The sequence below is a fragment of the Chelonoidis abingdonii genome, chromosome 1, assembly GCF_003597395.2.
Source record: "Chelonoidis abingdonii isolate Lonesome George chromosome 1, CheloAbing_2.0, whole genome shotgun sequence".
NCBI lineage: Eukaryota > Metazoa > Chordata > Testudines > Testudinidae > Chelonoidis > Chelonoidis abingdonii.
Window position 1 is genome coordinate 119,352,409 of NC_133769.1, and position 19,949 is coordinate 119,372,357.

General features: G+C 45.2%; 1 protein-coding gene across 2 annotated transcripts in view; it reads right to left on the bottom strand.

Annotated features, from left to right (window-relative positions):
* MICAL3 (microtubule associated monooxygenase, calponin and LIM domain containing 3) overlaps positions 1 to 19,949 on the bottom strand; it is a 278,656-nt gene that overhangs the window by 165,110 nt on the left and 93,597 nt on the right. Inside the window, exons 1-2 of one of the 2 annotated variants that reach the window (XM_075069472.1) lie at positions 13,002 to 13,134; positions 12,162 to 12,545 (exon numbers count right to left, since the gene is read on the bottom strand). In XM_075069472.1, coding sequence (XP_074925573.1) covers positions 12,162 to 12,425 — 264 coding nt within the window. In that variant the 5' untranslated portion in view covers positions 12,426 to 12,545; positions 13,002 to 13,134. Of the gene's footprint in view, positions 1 to 12,161; positions 12,546 to 13,001; positions 13,135 to 19,949 lie in introns of those variants that run through there. The other variant, XM_075069475.1, reaches the window with a different exon arrangement.

Below are 19,949 nucleotides of genomic sequence, written 5' to 3' on the forward strand. Positions count from 1 at the left end.
GAGGGACTCCACAGACACAAAGGGTTGAGAGAAACCTTGCCCAAGCAGAGAGAGGGCATGAAGCCCCACCAGCTGAAGGGCGAGAGAGGGAAATAGCCCAAGGGAAGGAATCGCTAGTTCAAGTGATTTGCCGCTACCCCTAGGGCCCCTGGGCTGGGACCCGGAGTAGAGGGCGGGCGCAGGTCCCTCCCTCTCCACTCTCCTTCTCTGGGATACTAGTGGGACAGTTAATGCCCCAAATCAGGGGCGAGAAATGGCACCCTGAACACCCCCACAAGAAGAGAAAGTTCGGGACCCATCATAGTAGTGCCAGCAATTTGTCACAATAGGAACTGAGTTCTGTTCAGTACCTGATGGAGAGTCAGTGATCCTACACACTTTAGACCTCAATGAAGTGTGAACACAGCCCAGATTCAGATATACATCTTAGGCTGCTATATAAACGTTTTCCTAGGACTTACTGGGGCCTCTGGGCTGGATATCTCCTACACTCCCAGAACAGCTCTTAAGCGTGTTAGAGACTGAGCAGAGCCCCAATTGCTGATTAAATGGTCTCACCCAAAACATGAACATCAAGGCCACATTTATATAGACAACTTTTATTTTTCTGATCACACTCCCAATGTGAAATAGCCATAATGGTCTCTCCCAAAACATGAAGCTGTTTGAGGTCCGTGACAAAAGTTCCTCCTCTACTTTGGTGGGTCCTGCGCTTATTGGCCAGATTTGCTCACCTCACAGATTCACTCTGTGGGTCAGGAAACAGCCCAGAGACCTTCCCCTCTGGTAGAAGCCACAGTCCAGGTCAATTCCTCCTGTGTTTGATCAGGAATTGGGAGGTTGGGGGGAAACCTGGGCCCACCCTCTACTCCGGGTTCCAGCCCAGGGCCCTGTGGACTGCAGCTGTCTAGAGTGGCTCCTGGTACAGTTGCGTGACAGCGACAACTCCCTGGGCTACTTCCCCATGGCCTCCTCCCAACACCTTCTTTATCATCACCACAGGACCTTCCTCCTGATGTCTGATAATGGTTGTAGTTCTCAGTCCTCCAGCAGTATGCCCACTCACTCTCAACTTCTTGCACACTCTTGCTCCCAGTTCCTCGCACACACTTCCTCTCCTCTGGCTCCCCCTGGCCTGTGTGGAGTGAGCCCTTTTACAGCATCAGAGGGGCCTTAATTAGAGTCAGGTGCTTAACAGCCTCACCTGACTCTTAGCAGGTTAATTGGAGTCAGATGTTTTCATTAGCCTGGAGCAGACCCTGCTCTGGTCACTCAGGGAACAGAAAACTGCTTATCCAGTGGCCAGTATATCTCCCTTTTACTACTCCGCGGTTCTCAACTGGCCTGGGTCTATCACAGATCCCACTGGTCAATCACTACAATTAATCTTCAGGCAGAGATCTTAGTTATGATCTGAAACTATGAAACCAAAAAAGGAAGGACACCACAACAGGTTCCCCAACCAAACGAACCATCAAATAAACAATTCAGGCCGCCAGAAAGAAGTTCAGCTGAAACATTAAGTGATTTACAATACAATTCCAAAAAAGGGTTCCAGATTAAGTCATAAACTTTCAGTTCACTCCTTGAAAGATTTTTTTCCCCTCTATTAAGCACTTGCAAAAAGTCCTAGATCTGGAGGATCTGGCGAGTTCTTCCCATTTGTTACTGATTTCTTTGCTGATAATTCTCAAAAACTTTTCTTCCATCTGTCAAGGTTACGAAGAGGATAAGTATCACCTATAGCTGAACAGCTGCATCTTTATACAGTTAATGACCACTCCATTTTTTCCCAACCACATCCCCAAAGAGGCCACATTTACACAGCCAGCTTTTATTTTTCTGATGACACTCCCAATGTGAAGTAGTCATGATAGGATCCAAGAGAGTAAATGAATTATTTTATACTGGATAGCTCATAAATTCAGGTCCACAGAATGTTCCTGTATATTAATTATGAATGATTTTGTCCTAGTAAGGTCAAGATCTGTTTTTCTTAAATTCTACTTCTCATTCTTTCTTCAAATGCAAGTTTAGGTCATACTTAAGCGTTTAGATATTCTGGATGTATCTATTGGGTTTCTGGGAACTGATATTCTGTATGTAGCCTGTAAGGCATCTAATAATATACTGATGCATGTCCATTCTTGTGCCTCCACAGGACGACTTACTAAATAATATTACTACTAAGCTAAGAGTCATTCAGGGATCCCACAGATATTTAAGCAATTGTTTTTAAACTGATCATCTCTCTTCCTCACACTTCCAACCCCTTTCCAGGTCAAGACCCCATGCAAAAACTGGCTCACCTGTAAGAATGTTCAGAACTCAAAGCGCTATGTATTGGATTTATAAGGAGGTGCCAACAGTAATTTAGCTGAAGGTCTACAACTGGAGACAGTGACAAGGTCTAAACTTGAAGTGGAAATTAGAATCAATAGCCGCAACAGCTGTGCGCATTATACCCAACTTCCCCCCTAAAAATACCCTGTAGCTGAGATTTTTCAGGAACAAGAGTAAAGACATTCCAAGCAGTGGTTCCCACAGTGAAATAACCCCATAACATTACATTTTTAATGCTTATGCCACAGTGTGTGTGTTCAAGTTTGAGCAAAACACCATGTGCAACTCTTCTGCTTTAATACTCTATAACCCTAATTTTCTGGTTAGCTGCATATAGGCAACATTGTGCAATGACCGGACTCTCACACCTGCAGGGTTTTGGGCTTCAGTCCAACACAGCTCTTAAGACTGCAGAGCTAAAGCTGAGATTCACAGGATTAGCACCCCTCTCCAGTTTCACAGCACCAAGGCTTCTGATTATCTCACCCCCTCAATTTCACCCCAGTTTGGATGGTCTGAAACCTTCCCAAAAATTGGTCTAGTGTGTGTGCACAATATGACAGAACTGAAGTTACTGTAGAAATGATAGATAAATGTCCTGACTTAACATATGTAAAATCTTAGCCCTTAAGGGAAACATCAATGTAGGTTTTTTCCCCCATTTGTCTCTTTGTGTGTGTTTTTAACTAGTTGTCTGCAAACTATGTTTAAAAGAAGGAATATAAAAAAATTATAAAAAAGTGAACAAGTAATGTAAGCTTTCGTTAAGTCAAATAAACTCAACTCTCACTCGAGCACTATTTATAATACAACTATGGTCATTTCTCAGATGTCATATAAAAAAGTCTTAATGAGTGATTCAACCAGAATCTGAGACAAGTAATAAACAACATTAGAGAAACTAGATAACAGGAAGAACTCATATCTGCATTGCATTTCTCTACACACAAACAGCCCAACATGGGCTCTCTCTTTAAAGGCATGTAGCAAATCTTAGAAAACTGTGCATAGGTCTTCAAGAAGACACCACCATTAGCAGTAAATATTTCATACTGTAGTCTTTAGTTACCAACCCTATAAAAAACAGAATTGAATAAACAAACAAGGAAGAAACTAAAATAACCTTCTAATATCCAAGTGGGAATTAAAATTTAGTCATCTATATTACAGGTCACTGACTGCACATTAACAGAAATTACTTCCATTTCAGTTTTTGTAACACAGGAATTAATCAAGACATTTGCTTCCTCAGGGAGGGTGAATATATAGCAATGAACAACATCTCACTCTTGGTGGGAGAAGCAAGACATCCTCCCACTCTAATTTCTGGAGTTTCTTAATTGTATCATACTCCTCTCTCTCCCCTTCCTTTTTAAAAGAAACTGGGTGATCACTTACCAAAAAATAATTCACAAGTATATTTAAATATATAATTACTGAAAAATTATTCTGTGCAGATAACCGAACAACTGCAGTGTGTGAGCTTAATTGCTAGAGGAAAAACAGCATAGCATGTGATTTTCTCTTCCTTACAACTCTGTTTAATGAATTCTGTTGAGACTTAGAGCAGAAACTCCTCACAGAAAGTAATTCATCTTAAAAGGTTGGTATGTGCTGTAATGTAGAATTGTAAGAACATAGATGTAGAACTGTAAAATTCTCTCGGTCCGTCACCATACTGAGAGTGATGGCATAAAACAGTTACCTACCTTTCCGTAACTGTTATTCTTCGAGACATGTTGCACATATCTGTTCCTTTGTAGGTGCACACACACTTCATGCACTTTTCTCCTCTCAGTGGTACCTGCCAAGGTGGCTGGAGTTCTCAGCTGCCACATGCTACTGTGTGCTGGTACAAGAGGACGAAGCCAACCTTCAACCCTCCCTCAGTTCCTTCATACCAGACAGACTTCGATAAAGAGGGTAAGGAGAGTGGGTTGTGGAATGGACATGTGCATCACATCTCGAAGAATAACAGTTACAGATAGGTAGATAACCAGTTTCTTCAAGTGATTGCACAGGTCCATTCCACTTTAGGTGACTCAAAAGAAAATATGCATGAAAGTGGGTTTGGTGTCTACCAGAACCAAGATAGTATGACAACCTGTCCGAAACTGCCATGGTCTCTGGACTGATGGGAAATGGCATAATGAGAAACAAAAGTGTGGAATGAAGATCCTATGTGTATGCAGTTTCAGATAGAACATGGGTAAGCAGATTGCTTGGTTAACATGAAAATAAGGGACTACTTTTGTAAGAAATGTAGGGTGAGGGCGGAGATAAACTTTATCCTTATGGAAAACTCTGCAAGTGAGCTATGACAATGGAACTCTCAAATTGCCCACTCTTCTAGCTGAAGAAATTGCCACTACAAATGCCACCTTCATGGAAAAGCGAAAGAGGGAGCAAGTTGCCCGTGGCTCAAAGGGAGGTCCCTTCAGTTTTTCTAGAACTAAGCTCAGATCCCAAGGAGGGATGGCATCTCACACATGTGGGTATAATCGGACCAAGCCCTTTAGGAATTGGGTGACAATGGGATTTGAAAAAAGGGATCTATCATCCACCAAGAAATGGAAGGCTGAAATAGCTGCTGAGATGCACTCTTATAGAGCTAATAGCCAAACTCTGTTTTAGAATTAGCAGATAGTCCAGCAGAAGGCCCAAGGGTGCCTCCTCTGGAGATACACCTTCCGCAAGAGACCAGATGGAGAAGCACTTCCACTTAGCCAGGTAAGTATTCCTAGTTGAGGGGATTCTGCTATTCAGAAACACTTTCTGAATGTCCTTTGAGCAGGATTTCTCAAAGCATGTCAGCCATGAAGTATCCACACTGACAGACAGAGAGCTCGGAGGTTGGGTTAGAGCAGACATCCATGGTCCTCGGAAATTAAATCTGGATCCAACAGGAGAGATAGGGGAGGCTCAACAGACAAGGACAGCAGGGTCGACTCAGTGCTGATGAGGTCATGTTGGTGCTATAAAAGATGAGGTAAGCATGTTCTTGTTTAACTTTGAAAATGACTCTGGGAAGACAAAAGGAATTGGAGGGAAAGAGTATAGGAGAGATTTCTTCCAGGATAGGAGAAAGGCATCTGTCAGCAAGCCTGGGCTGCTGAGTCCTCCTCAGGGACAAAACTAATATTTTTTGTTGGTTCTTGTTGAAAACAGGTCCACCTGGGGAGTCCCCCACAGTTGGAAGATGGACCTAGCCACATCTGGATATAATGACCACTCGTGGTAATCGGAGATGGATCTGCTCAGCTGATCCACTAACGTGTTTAGTTTCTCCTGAAAATACGCAGCTCTGAGATTAATTGAGTTGGTTATACATAAGTTCCCAGAGGCAAACTGCCTCCTGGCTCAGCTGGTTCAACCATGCCCTTTCTTATTTGTTTATGTAAAACATGGTCATCAAACTGTCAGAATTAATCCTTTTTTCCCCCAACTACATGGGGGTGGAAGGCCAGGCAGACTAGACATACCACTCTTAACTCCCTGATATTTAGAAAGTCTCTAAATCTTGAGACAATCAAAGACCTTAAGTCTCCAGGGACCGTCCATGAGCTCCCCAGCTCAGAAAGGTCACATCTGTGACTAGAGTGAGGTTTGGTAGTGAGGGGGAGTAAGGGAACCCTTATGTACTCTTTCAGAAGGTTCATCCACCAGCCGAGACATGATAAAATTAATGTTGGCACTCAAACCAGTTTATCTAAATCGGAGCATAAACTGATCCAAGCCATGCTTGCAGCTTTCTGAGGTGTGATCTGGCATGATGAACTACATACTGCCATGTGACCAAGGGGATTGAGACAGCTGCATACTATTGTGCGAGGGAATGCTCTTGTTTGTAGCACTAAGTCCCTGAAAGTTTCAAACCTGGCTTGGGACAGAAAGGCATTGGAGTTCATAGAGTCTAAGACTGCCCTGGTGAATTTTATTCTCTGTCCTGGTTTTAGGATTGATTTGTCTCTATTTACATGAAGCCCCAGTGCATCGAACATGGACAAGACAGTTGATATTCTGGATAGGACTTGAACCTTGGACTGACCTCTGATCAATCAGTCATCCAGGTACAGGAATACATGGACATCTAATTTTCTTAGCAGAGCTGCTACAACTGCCATGCACTTCATGAACACTCGAGGAGCAGCTGACAGACCAAACAGAAGCACTATGAACTGATAATACCGTAGCAGCCATTCACCATGAATCTGAGATACTTCTGATGGTTGTGATGTATTGTGACATAGAAATAAGCATCTCAATCCCCCTGCTCCAGGGAAGGAATAACTGAAGCTAGGGTAACAATCTGGAATTTTATTTTCTTCAGGAATTTGTTTAACTCTCTTAGGTCTAATATAGGTCTGAGACCCCTTTTGTCTTTGGGGGCAGGGAGGGGGAATCAAGAAATAGCAGAAACAGAAGCTTCCCCCCCCCACCCCCCGAGGTACAATGGAACTTCCTCTATGGCCCCTGCCTGAAGAAGTGATAAGATCTCCCGTTGAAGGGCAATCTCATGAGAGTGATTCCTGAAGAGGGACAGGGAAGAGAGGGTGCAGAGAGAGGGGGTAGAACTGAACTGGATGGCATACCCCAATTCCACCATGCTTAAGACCCATGACTGGCCTGAAGTTATGTGGGTCCAAATACCTAGGAAGTGCGATAAGCGATTGGTAAGACTACGCTTTAGTCATGGGTAGTTTTAGTAAAAGTCATGGGCAGATCACAGGCAATAAACAGAAAAATCACATCCCATGACCTGTCCATTACCTTTACTATAAATACTCCTGACTAAATCTTGGGTGGGGAGGGCCCGGGGCCAGTCCCACCGGCTGCTGCTCAGGCTGTCCCTGGGGCCAGCGGCCACCGAACAGCGACTGATGCAGCTGTTCCTGGGGCCATTGCTCTAGCCATCCCCTGACAAGCTCAGGAGGTTTCCACGGCCAGCAGGACCACTGCTCAGGCGGTCGCTGGGGCCAACCGCTGCTCAGTCCCCGGGGCCAGCAGCCGGGGGTTGCCCCAGCAGTAGCTGGTGCAGCTGGCACCAGGGCTGTGTGAGTGGCTGGCTGTGGGGCGTTCCAGTAGCAGCTGGTTTGCTGTCCCCAAGGCCAGCTGCTTGGGTGGCCCTGGGGAGAACCACACTGGCCACTGCGGAAGTCATGGAGGTTGTGGAAAATCACGGAATCCGTGACTTTCATGACAGACACGCAGCCTTAGTGATTGGTAAACGAACACTGGAGAACAGATGGAGCTATGGTGACTAGTACACTTCCCTTCACAAACCTATCAAAATGCCTGCTTGGACGAAGTGGCTGGACAGGATGAGGGCAGCAGAGGGGATCTCCTTTAATCTCAGCTCTTTTTCCTTAGTGGATCTTGGGATTGGGGAAGAAAACCCCTAGTGTCTGTATGGCTGCTGCAGATGAAGCTGCTTCCTTTTTACTGCTGGGGTATGGATCCCAAGGGATTTGAATGTTGCCATGCAATTCTTAAGGCTCTGAAACTTGTCCTCTGTTTTCTCTGAAAAGAGGGAGGGATCTTATCTTCCTTTAAGGTCCTGGATAGTCTGTTGGACCTCTAGAGCAATGGTCTCCAAAGTGGGGGTGTGCAAGACGACCCATTGGGGAGCGCAGTGGGAGGAGCGCCACTGGAGGGGAAAAAAAGAGGGGGGAGCACGGCCGGAGGAGGGAGGAAGCGAGCGAGCAGGGAAGCTGTCCCTCCCAGCCAGGCAGGGCCACCCAGAACGCAGGGGCTTTAGGGGCTGCAGGGTCCTGGGCTAAGGGGGCCCCAGGACCCTGGCCTGCAGCTCTAAAGCCCCTTTCGGAATGCGGACCCAAGTCTTCTGGCCCATGGAGGAGCAGGAGCAGCCACACAGCCAGCGGCCAGAAAGAAGTGGCGCTTTCCCCTTCAAAACTGGCGGGAGAGAAGCGGCGCTTTGAAGGGGAAAGCAGCGCTTCTCTCCGGCCACTGGCTGCACGGCTGCCCCTGCTCCTCCTGAGTCCTCCAGCCCATGCTCATAGGGCCGCATTCCGAAAGGGGCTTTAGAGCTGCAGGCTAGGGCCCTGGGGCCCCCTTGGCCCAGGGCCCTGCAGCCCCTAAAGCCCCTGCGTTCTGGGTGGCCCTGCCTGCCCTGGGACGGGGAGGGGTAGCTCCCAGAATCGCGGCCATGGGGGCGGCGTCGCACTGTGCAGAGTCACTTGCACAATCCCTGCACCAAACAGGAGCTGCCCCAGGTAAAAGTGCTCTGCACCTCCTGCCTCCCCCAGCCCTGAGCCTCCTCCCGCACCCCCACTCTGAGTGCCCTCCCGCACCCTAACTGCTTCCCAGACCCTACAGCCCACCCTGAGTGCCGTCCTGCACCCTAACTCCCTCCCAGAGCGCCCTCCTGCACCCTAACTCCCTCCCAGACCCTGCACTACACCCTGAGCACCCTCCCGCACCCTAACTCCCTCCCAGACCCCGCACCCCACTCTCAGCACCCTCCCACACCCTGCACCTCACTCTGAGCACCCTCCTGCACCTAACCCTAACCCAGACCTTCGAATCGCTGTATCACAAAGTGTTAAACCAAGATTTTCAGAAACAATGAAGCATATTCAAATCACATTGCTCTTACTAAAAAAATTAATATTTTTGGTAAAAGCAAAGAGGTTTTAGTACCATTGATAAATAAAATAAAAAAAATTAAAATTTAATCTTTATTTCATGCTTTAATTTCTATTTTTGTGTATGTTTTATAATGTACATAATATATTAGTACAGTAGTACATGTATATAATTTATGCATAAATATACATATATTGGGGGTGCATGCTCAAAATTTTTTTACTGATGGGATGCACAATCAAAAAAGTTTGGAAACCACTGCTCTAGAGGTAGCCCAGACAACTGGAACTATGAACACTTTCTCATAGTAATAGCTGATGCCACGGTTTGAGCAACCCAGTCTGTGCTACCCAAACTATCCTGAAGAGCAGTCATAGCAACCAGTTTAACCTCTTTAGCTATAGACAAGAATTTTCAGTAATGGCTGGAGCCCTATCAAATTCATGGCCATGAAAAATGTGACACAGACCATGAAATCTGGCTTTTGTGTGCTTTTACCCTATACTGTACTATGTAGATTTCACAGAGACATTCCTTAAATTGGGGAGTCCTGACCCAGAAGGGAGTTGCAGAGGGTCACCGGGTTATTTTAGGGGGAGGTCGCGATATTGTCACCCTTACTTCTGCGCTGACTTTAGAGCTGGGCGGCTGGAGAGTGGCAGCACCCCGCCAGCAGCAGCGCAGAAGTCATGGTGGCAATACCATACCAGGCCATCCTGACATCTGCGCTGCTGGTGGCAGTGGCTCTGCCTTCAGAGCTGGGCTCCAGGTCTGCAGCTGCCACTTCCCAGATGCCCAGCTCTGAAGAGAATGCCGCTGCCAGCAGCAGAGTAAAAGTAAGAGTAGCAGTACAGTGACCCCCACCCCTCCACAACTCCTTTTTGGGTCAGGATCCCTGCCGTTACAACACTATGAAATTTCAGATTTAAATAGCTGAAATCATGAAAATTTATTATTTTAAAAATCTTATGACCATGAAATTGACCAAAGGGGGTCCTACCAAATTCACGGTCCATATTTTTAGTCCTCTGGTAGCTTGTCTTTAAATTTCATAATGTTCTTCCAGAGGGTGAAGTCATATCGACTCAGGAGAGCATGCTGGTTTGCAATGCTGAATTGCATGGTTCCTGAAGAATAAAGCATACAACCATACAGATCCAGCTTCTTTGAGTCTTTACCTTTCGGTGTGGATGCTTTTTGGCCTCACCTTTCCCACACATTGGCAGCTGCCAACACAAGAGAACCTGGGGGGCAGGGGGAAGAAGGGGGATGAGAATAAACATGTTTATACCCCTAAGCGGGGACAAAGTATCTTCTTCTTTGCCCCCACAGCATAACAAGCTGAGAGAAGAGTATCTGCCTAACTGGTAGAGCCACCCTGGCTAAGGTGACTGATACCAGGACGACCACTAACCTTTAAGAGCTTTCGTGCATCTCATCTGCCTGAATGCGAAATACAGAGGCAACTCTTTAAAAGACCTTGATGAGCTCAGTGGTCATCTGGCAGCGGCTCAACAGCCTCATCTAGTGATGAGGAGGTAACAGGCATCTGAGGCGGCAGCTGGTCTGTGGCATGTGACAGGGAGGAGGCGTGAGTGGTTTCTAGCTGCTCGGTACCAGTATCAGTACTGGAAAAATGATACTTTTTGTGCTGATGTCTCTGGTGCACTCTCCACGACAGCAAGTGAGATGACTGAGAGGAGATCTAGGAGCGGGGAACACACCAGAATGGCCAAGGATATGGGCCTGGGACCCATCCTTGCCTGGGCCATTGACCCTTAGGAGGACGCCAGTGCTGGGGCTGCTGCATGGCCCAGGGTCCCAACAGTTCTGATGGGGGATATGTTCCTCGTCCTGGGTGGAATACAGAAGACCTCACCTCTAAGTCCCAGAAAGAAGAGTCAGATTCTTCTAACAGCAGAGGTGCAAATCCAGATGTGACTGGTGAGAGGTAGCCTGAGCCTAGGCATGGCGGTATCACAGAAATCATGGGAAAGCTTTCCTCTAGAAAACATGGCCTTCTATGGAGGCTTGGGTAGCAGCACTGCAGGATCTGGATGAAGAGAGGTATGAACCATGGGCATCAGTACCAGCTGAGGACCTTTCCTACTGGCAATACTGGTAGTGTGAGGCTAAGCACTTTTCTTGAGGCTGCATATGCTTTTGGGGTTGTTGGGATTAGCATCATCTGTTGGCTCTGAAAATGCCTTTCAGGGGGACAGCCAGAGACCTGGCACAGGCTCCCAAGATGATGATCCTCTCTTAGGAGATGACAAGCCTGCCAGTGGGGGTGGGGGGATTGTCTCTCCCCTGAATGCTTCTTCAGGCTTGTGCCTCTGTCTGGCTGCAGGATGGACACAGCCGAATGAGGAACTGAACCTGAGGAAGGCCTGAACCTTTTCTTTGGTCCTGGAGTACAGTCCCAAGAAGCTGCAGACATCTCTGGCAGAGCATTCCACACCAAAGCTGATGTACCTGAGGTGCTCTCCTTGCGTGACAACTCTGATGGGGGTCAAAGTGCTGCCTCTATAAGCAAGCACTCAAGCCTCACCACTTTTTTTTTTTTTAAATGGAGCTTGAATCACCTGCAAATGTGACATTTGTCACTAACATGGGATTCCCCCAAACATTTCAAACAGGTTGAGTGCGGGTCACTGACCGGCATGGGTTTTGTGAAGGTCCAGCAAGACTTAAACCCTTGTGAATGCAGCACTGTTCCAGTAAGGGAAGATAAAAAAAGTGGTCCAAATAGACCAAAAATGGAAACCTAGCACTACAAGTTGTCTAACGCTAACTGTAAATAATAAACCAGTAAACAGGATCTAAATACAGAAAAGGAGTGAGGAAAGCATTTGAATTAACAGGCCTGAATTGTTCCAACAACTGTCACTACCAGTAAGGAGGAACTGAAGCGGGTTGGGGTGGCTCTGACCCCTTATACCACCAACTGAAGGCACTCCAGCCACCCCGATGGGTACCACTGAGGGGGAAATTTTTCCAACATCTGTGCACAGGGCACACTCACACCGGCAGTGGAATGGAAATGTGCAATTATTCAAAGAAGAAACTCCTTTTCCTTATAAACCTTTCCCCCTAGATTTCCCCCACCCAGCCACTGCCCTTGCATATTCTGCAGATAAGTCATAGAATCAAGTTAGGCAGATCATTACTGGCTCAGGTGTGTAAGCTCTTTGGAGACCCATTTTCCTTACCTTCGTATTGGCGCATGCTTTCCCCTTCTTGTAGTCTTTGTGGCTGCCCCTCTTGTCTATCTTGGCCCAGAGGGCTTTGGCTTTCCAGTAGTTGAGCTTGGACTTGAGTTTATGATAGAAAGAACGATAGTCCTTGGGCTTTAGCTCTAAGTAGTCACAAAGCTCTTGGAAAGCTTTCAGAGTCCCCTTACAGGTTGTGGCCTGGACAAATCTGTCGAAGAGAATGTGGGCTTGGTTCACCTTCTCATTCCTGCTTTCCTCCATGCTTCCCACTCAACAGCTGCGCTAGTTGGTGTGGGGTCAGCTGTGCTCTTCCAGTCTGGTGGCCTTCCTGATGTTGCTCTGCCCAGTCACTTCCACCTCTAGCCCACAAGCATTATTAACCTAGAAAGTAACAGAGAGAAATGTCAGTGAACTTGCATTTACTCATGTTTCTAGAGTTACAACTTTGATCACCTAACGTAGTTCAATCTTTCCATAAATAGTAAGGCAATGGTCCTCATTGAGGCCAGTTGAATACCACACAATTGGAGGTTCTCAGCCAAGCTGATGGAGATAAAATATTCTAAAAAAAATTATTAGAACTGTTTGAAAACAGTTCTACGTCTGATTTTTTTAAGAGCATCAAATCATGAATGTTCTGTCTGATTCCCTCCCACACTCAAGTTTTTCCAAACATTTTTTTCTTTTGTGCTCCATAGTCAGAAGTTTAAAGTGAATTGGATGAATTTTGGTGAAGTTGGAGAGGAGGAGGAGGCAGTGTTTAAATAAAACAAAAACATCAGGCTTTTAGTTGTAATGAAAAGCTAGTCATAACCATAGCAGTGGAGATACTAGTACCTCCATTACACAGCTGTGCTTACATCTAGCTCCTCTTATGAACACCAGCACCACCAACGTAAGAAAAAGTTGCAAGAGTTGAGATTCCACCAGCAAAATCAATGCTGGTTCTTTGATTCAACAAGAGACATGCATCTCTACACACAGCACCTGGAGAAGAGGAAATAGCATGTTGAAGATGGTGCTACTGGGCTGAAGAAGCCTCAAACACAGATGTTAAAGAGTGACCTAAGGAATGTGATCATGGCTACTTCACTCCAAGGAAGTTTAACCAACAAATGGCAACCAAATGACTGAGGAAGAAAAGGACAACAAAATAAAAATTTCTAACTCATTTCATCAGTAGATCTCACAGTGCTTTACAAAGGAGATCAGTATCACTAGAACGAAAAAGATGCCTCCAAGTGTACCTGCTCCATCACACTAGGGCATTCACTTTGCCCTGTCTAGGCTCTCTGTGGGTATTCTTCTGGCCTCAATTGCTTTTTGGGAACTGGATATGATGGAGTGATTTGGATGCTGTATTATCATCACTGTAAACTCTTTCCTTTAGGAGTACAGCATTTTATATGAACTCATTAAAGGAAGCTTTGCAGTTTTTGCCGAAAGAAAAAAAGGAGGCTAGGGCAGAAAAGGCATCTAAGGATTCAGATAAAAAACTTCCAGATTCTCACCAGAAAGGAAGCCAAGTCAAATGTTGCAGCTCATATCGATGCCCCAATAGTTCATAGCTTTGCAGCGGTTTGTTTGGGCGCATTGAACCATACCCCAACATGACAGTGAATACTCAGTGCTGGGAAAGGTGGAGTAGGCTTATACCCCATTACACAACACAGAATTCTTTTTTGTTCGAGAGAAACAAGTTTTCATCTACAGAATCCAGAGCATGGTGGCGGGTTTACACAACTCGGACTTCATTAGGGCAACTGTTTTAGTGCACTGAAGTGGTTTCTCTGATTGGCTGCCAGTAGTTATGGCCATATCAGTAACATCCACTAAGTGGCATGGAAATGATGATCTTCCTTATTTTTAATCTTAATTCCCATTTCACAAGAGTGAAAATTCTCTCCAGGCTGTGGCTCTCAAGGCACACTTTTCCAGGGGTTGAAGTCACTATGCTTTAAGCCTTAAAAGAGACAATGTCACCCCTCTTCTAACCCCAGAAGAATGCTAACAAGCACTCCAACATAATGCTTGTCATGTTGGATTGCTTATTTCATTTATATCTATGTAATGCTGACTGTAAGCCCTCCCCCCAGTTTGCTAAAAGATTCAAGGTACAAATGCTGTTTTGTGTTGTGTCTACTTGTCACTCACCATTACTCAAAGATCCTAAAACTCAGTGTGATCCTTGCATTAAGTGCTATCTCCAGGCTTCCTATCACTTATAAAATGCTTCCCAATAATGAATAATCTAGATTAAGGGACATAAACCCCCTGCAGATAATGGCAATTTCGCAGAGAAGTCCATTAGTCTATAGAGCATTATTAATGCACCCAGTTCCAAGCCACCACAGGATTCATTCCTTAATGCTGGTTCTATTTTTATTTCACTAAACAAATGCAACAGAATGATCCTGCAGTGGAGTCTCCCTGTGGGTTAAACCCAAAACTGCTACAGTTCCGGCAATCTATTTCTGTGTTTAAACGCTGCCAAGCCGTGACCTTCTATTGTAGTTTTGTCTCATTGTACACAGCTTAACCAAAGTGATGTATTAAATATTTGGGGAGCATGGGGACAGGACTCCTCTTCACACTCCACTTTATAAAGGGTTATATTTAAGCCACTTATTCTTAAAGAAGAAATTCAGCTGTTCTTTCTGCATGTAGCTTCACTGGATTTCCATTTACTTCCCACTCCTACAATTTCTACATTCTCGATGCAAAAAATTGAAGCCCCTGAAATCAGAGGGCAACAAGCCAGAGATCACAGGGACTACAGGAGCCAAGGCAAGGACAGGCAGAAGTATTTGCCAGGTTTCCAGGGTATAAGTATGTGTCTCTGGCTTTTCTGCAAGTCGGCAGTATCCTGCATGTTTTGTCTCGAGGCAGCTGATTGCTGACTCAGAAGCTCTGCACATTCCTTGGCTACTACACTGAAGTGTTGAGAAAGACAAAGCCTATGAAGTGCATGCAGGAACAGGGCTCATGTTTCTATTTACAACAATAGCAAGAGGTTGTCACTGACTCATGGTTGCAAGTATGCTCAGGATCTGCTGCTCATGTCAGGACAAAAGAAAACAACAAAAATAAAACATGCTATGAATGATTCCAGGTGCTGTTTCCTCCCTACAGTCACCATAGAATGTTAATTTCAAAGTTGCATAAACATTTGAACAGATGTGCAAATGGTAAGAGAATGAGTTGCCTGCAAAACTCATTCCCATCCTGGCTCTAAGTCCAATTTAGCAAGTTGGAAGAGGTCTTGGAGGTGATGTGTGCTTTGGAGTTTGATCACGCAAGTGACTGGGACAGCGTTAGATAGAACAAACATTTTTTTCTTCCAAGCAATATTCATTCCTTCTGAGGTTCTTGCGATTTCATAACCAGCAAAAAAAAAAAAAAAAAGTTAAGAGGCAAGATAGGAACGCTCCGAATCTCTGAACTTTACAGGCATCAGCCTATGACATCTCTCAGAACTTAACCTCTGAAAAGGTAGGATCTTTCATATAATCCAGTACAAAACGATTATTCCAAACAACAAAAAGTTCCTTTTAATGCCAAGATTGTTTTATTTATTACAGATTGAATCAAAGAAATGACCCCCTCTGCAGAACATCCAACTCATGCTAAAAAACATGTGGATATTTACTAGCCTTTTGGGTTGAAGGGCAAGGACAGTCAGGCTGTAAAACAAAATTCAAAATGGATTGCTATAACTAGAGCTATAAAATACTCTACTTATTTTTGCCCCATATTATACAGACAAGAAATGGGGAGATAGGAGGAGCAAAGATGCAGCTGCAATGTTTGTTGCTTCCCCTCCACAACTGAGAGTAGAATGCCATCATGCACAGTATGTTTTAAGACGTTACTTAAATCTGCCTCTGTTCCATAAAATTTAGCAGACAGGAAAACATACTGGACATTAGATCTGTTTGTCTTCTAATAAACTAACCAAAAAGTTCAGCAGGGGCTGAAACATTTTGGTTTTCATTTGTCTCCTCTGAATATATTTTTCAAGGTGGAACACGGCTGGGAGAGGTATAGCCCATACAGGAACTAAGCTGCCCAAATGAGAACCTGCTCTTCCTAAAGGAAAGTCTGCACCTCAAGAAAATTGATGCCCAACCCCCCTCGACCCCCAAAGATTTAAAATAAATACCTCAAAAGGAAGAGAATGTACGAGCTGGTGACTGCAAAAATGGCTGCACGGAGATGTTTGGGCCAGTTTATACTATATCCAGGGAATCTTAGGTTTTTACCCGGTTCACCAGGGTATACTTGATGTCACCTCAGAGCACGGGGCTGGATTAGATGACCTCTTGAGGTGCCTTCCAGTCCTACTTTTCTATATATTCATTGTGTCAGTTGCCTTGAAATAAGCACTGCAAGTGTCTGAAAAATGGATTGAGATGTTGTCTAGATTCACTGTGGCAATAATTACCTCACTGAACTCAACTAAAATACTATTTTGCATCTTCCTCCTGCATTATCCTGAGACTTGGCAGAATTTTATTTTTATTTTTTCATAATTCTGGCAGGCAATGCCTATGTTTATTTTTAAGCATTTTTCCTGATTTTTAAATCGATTTACATTTTCATATGTGAATGAAATTATGGGGCTTTCAAAACACTTATTTAATGATAGTCTCTCCAATTCTCAAGCAGCATTTTTCTTACTTTTCCTAGCTGTAAAATTTGATTATTACAGATAGAAATGTTGTTGGTTTGTGTGTGTGTGCATCATGAAATTAATGTTAACTGACACTGACTGATAAAAATCTAATGCATCCAAACCTAGTTACCCTGTGACCACAGCAGAAGTTCCTACATTAAGAGTGCACCTAAGTGGGGACAGAGACACTTCTTCTTCAGCTGCCTTCTTCTACAGTAGGGGTTCTCAACCTTTTTCTTTCTGAGGCACTCCCCCCGCCCCCCAAATGCTATAAAAACTCCATGGCCCACCTGTACCACAACTGTTTTGCTGCATATAAAAGCCACGTCTGGCAAGAGGTAGCAAGCAGGGCAGTTGCCCAGGACTCCACGCCAAAGGGCACCCTGTGAAGCTGAGTTGCTCAGGCTCCTGCTTTACCCAGGGTGGTGGGGCTCAGGACCATGGGCTTCAGTCTTGTGTGGCAGGGCTTAGACTTTGTGCTCTGGGCCCCAGCATGTCTAACATTGGCCCTGCTTGGCAGACCCCCTGAAACTTGCTCATGGCCCCCCCAGGGGGCCCTGGACCCCTGGTTGAGAACCACTGTTCTACAGTATGATTAGAACAGGGTGACCAGATAGTAAGTGTGAAAAATCAGGACAGGGGTAGGGAGTAATTGGCATCTATATAAGAAAAAGCCCCAAATATCAGGACTGTCCCTATAAAATTGGGACATCTAGTCACCCTAGATTAGAATGACAGTGTCCCAAATGGCTGTGTGGTGAGTCAGGATTCCGTTCAGCTATCTGCAGCAAGGCAGAGTTGCTCAACTTAGTCACCAAAGTTAAGAATTTTTTAATTCAGGGTTCATTTTAACCAGTTTCAATGATTCACAAAATGCTCATAATACAAGACTGCTCAGCTGCAGCATTTATCCATTCAAGGAAAAATGAAAGAGAGAAGCTAGACGGATATAATGCATCTGCTCACTTCTTCTGTCCTTATAAGATCACAAGGGAATAGTAAGAGATGTGGAAAGCTAATATAATACAAGACCAGCTTCAGGAGGAAGGGAATGAGCCCAGCCCCAAGGACCTGACATCTATCGTGTCACCCAGCAAGTGCAGCACCCATTCACAGGGTACAATGATGCTGAGTTCCATTGATTGGTGGCTCCCCTGAGAGCAGAAATCCTCCCCTCAGGCAATTAAGGACTCTGGTGGAACCACCACTTTAAAATCAAGACCAGACTCTTGTTCTTTAAGGGCCTCAGGTCCTGGCACTGTCACCATACTTCAAAGCACCACAAGGTATGCTGCATCGATGGCACAATAGCCAAGGAATTTCATTTCTCAAGGAAGAAAATGCCTTCTGGAAGGAGGATGTGCTCCCTCAGTACACAGAGGGGGAATGCCCAACCAAACTGATCTTTGAAGTGTGGCAGTCAACATACATTATATTCCAATAAGGTGAAGTGAGCAATACTCCCCTATATGAAACAGGCTCTGAAAGTATAAGAAAGGGGATGCCAAAGGCAACATGTGCAGTTTGACAGGTAGAATCCCTGCCTATTGCCCCAAATCCTCAAGAGACGTTTCCTGGGAGCAGGGAAAAATCCCAACATCCCAACTAAAGTAGTGAAAATATTAACAAGAGACTTAACGTAGCATTTATTAGCCACAGCATTCTTCAAAGTGTGGGTAAGCACCAATAACCCCATTTTACAGTTGTATAAATTAAGGTACAGAGTAAATAGCATGAAGCAGCTCTATTACCTATCTGCTGTTCTGAGATAAACTTATATCCAATCAATCTTTACATCCTAACTCCCTGAAGTAAATCCCTCCATTCATGATGGATTCCAGCCATTGCAGTGGATACTCCCATACAGTGCCAGCTTCTGCCCAAACATCCTGAGGCATCACCCTTCTTTCCTCTGACTTTTACTTCCCCAAAGATATGGGGTGCTTCCCCTGCCCCTGCTACTTCACGCCCCCCCCCCCCCGCCATACTGCCATTTCATCCCTTCTTTCTGATCAACTGCCATGGAACCTTTCGGCTCTGCTATTCCACTAGACCAGTGGTCCCCAAACTTTTCAGGCTCCCCCCCCCGGTTACTCCTGTCCACCCCACCCTGGGGCCACACTGTGGCTACTGGAGGGGATGCGGTTGGGATAAGGGGGCTTAGGCTGGGAGCAGGTCTGCAGTCAGGTACAGGGCTGAGAACGGAGCCGTGGCCAGAAGCTGAGTGCGGAGCTGCTGCTGCAACATAGTCAGGGGCTAAGGCTGGGTATGGGGTTGGAGCATAGCTGGGGTGGCTCTCCCTCCCTGCCCCTGAAAACGTTTCTCTAAAGACTACTGTAACTTTCCCCAGTCTTATTCCTCACTGGAAGGGGTGATACTCCATGTGTGCGCAACACACTCCTTTTCAAGTCAATCTACAATCACTTCACTATAGGCAGAGATACAGACATGTTTGTCTTCAGTACTGAATCGGGTGAGACGGGGTGAGACAGCTGAGTGTTTCTGAACGCAAATGCACTGAGGATGTCCTACCACTTCATTTCACAGGCAGACCCACTGAAACATACTGCCAGGATTAGACACCACCCTAGCAGGTCCTACAAGGTGGACATTCCTAGAACGCCTCCACAGCTATCCTATAATTGACAGCTCTGGTTTAAAGGAGGTCTCTGAAAAATGGCTGGAATGGACACTTTCATATGACAAAAACAATCTACACTCTTTGGGAGGACCCAGCTACAACTCCAGTTGAGAATCAATATTTCCTGCACAGCAGACCTTACCGGCTTTGGAACAAGGTACAGGATACAGATTAGTTGTATCTCTGTTGACCCAGCATGATATACCACTGGAAGGGTATGCTTGTGGGGGAGAAAAGAGGTTTTTTTAAAAAACAAAAACAAAAAAAACCCCACAGCATTGAACACTAAAGAATGAAGAATTTTCTGAGTCTTAGTAAAGAATGCAAAGGGCATAAGCCTGGAAGCTGTGGACAGTGTATGGGGACTCCAGCGGTATGGTAATTAAGTCCTTTGAGGACTGGATTTTCTACCAGCATACTGGAAAAAAAAATATAATTTTTTTTTCCAGGGCAGCAGTTTGGCAACAGG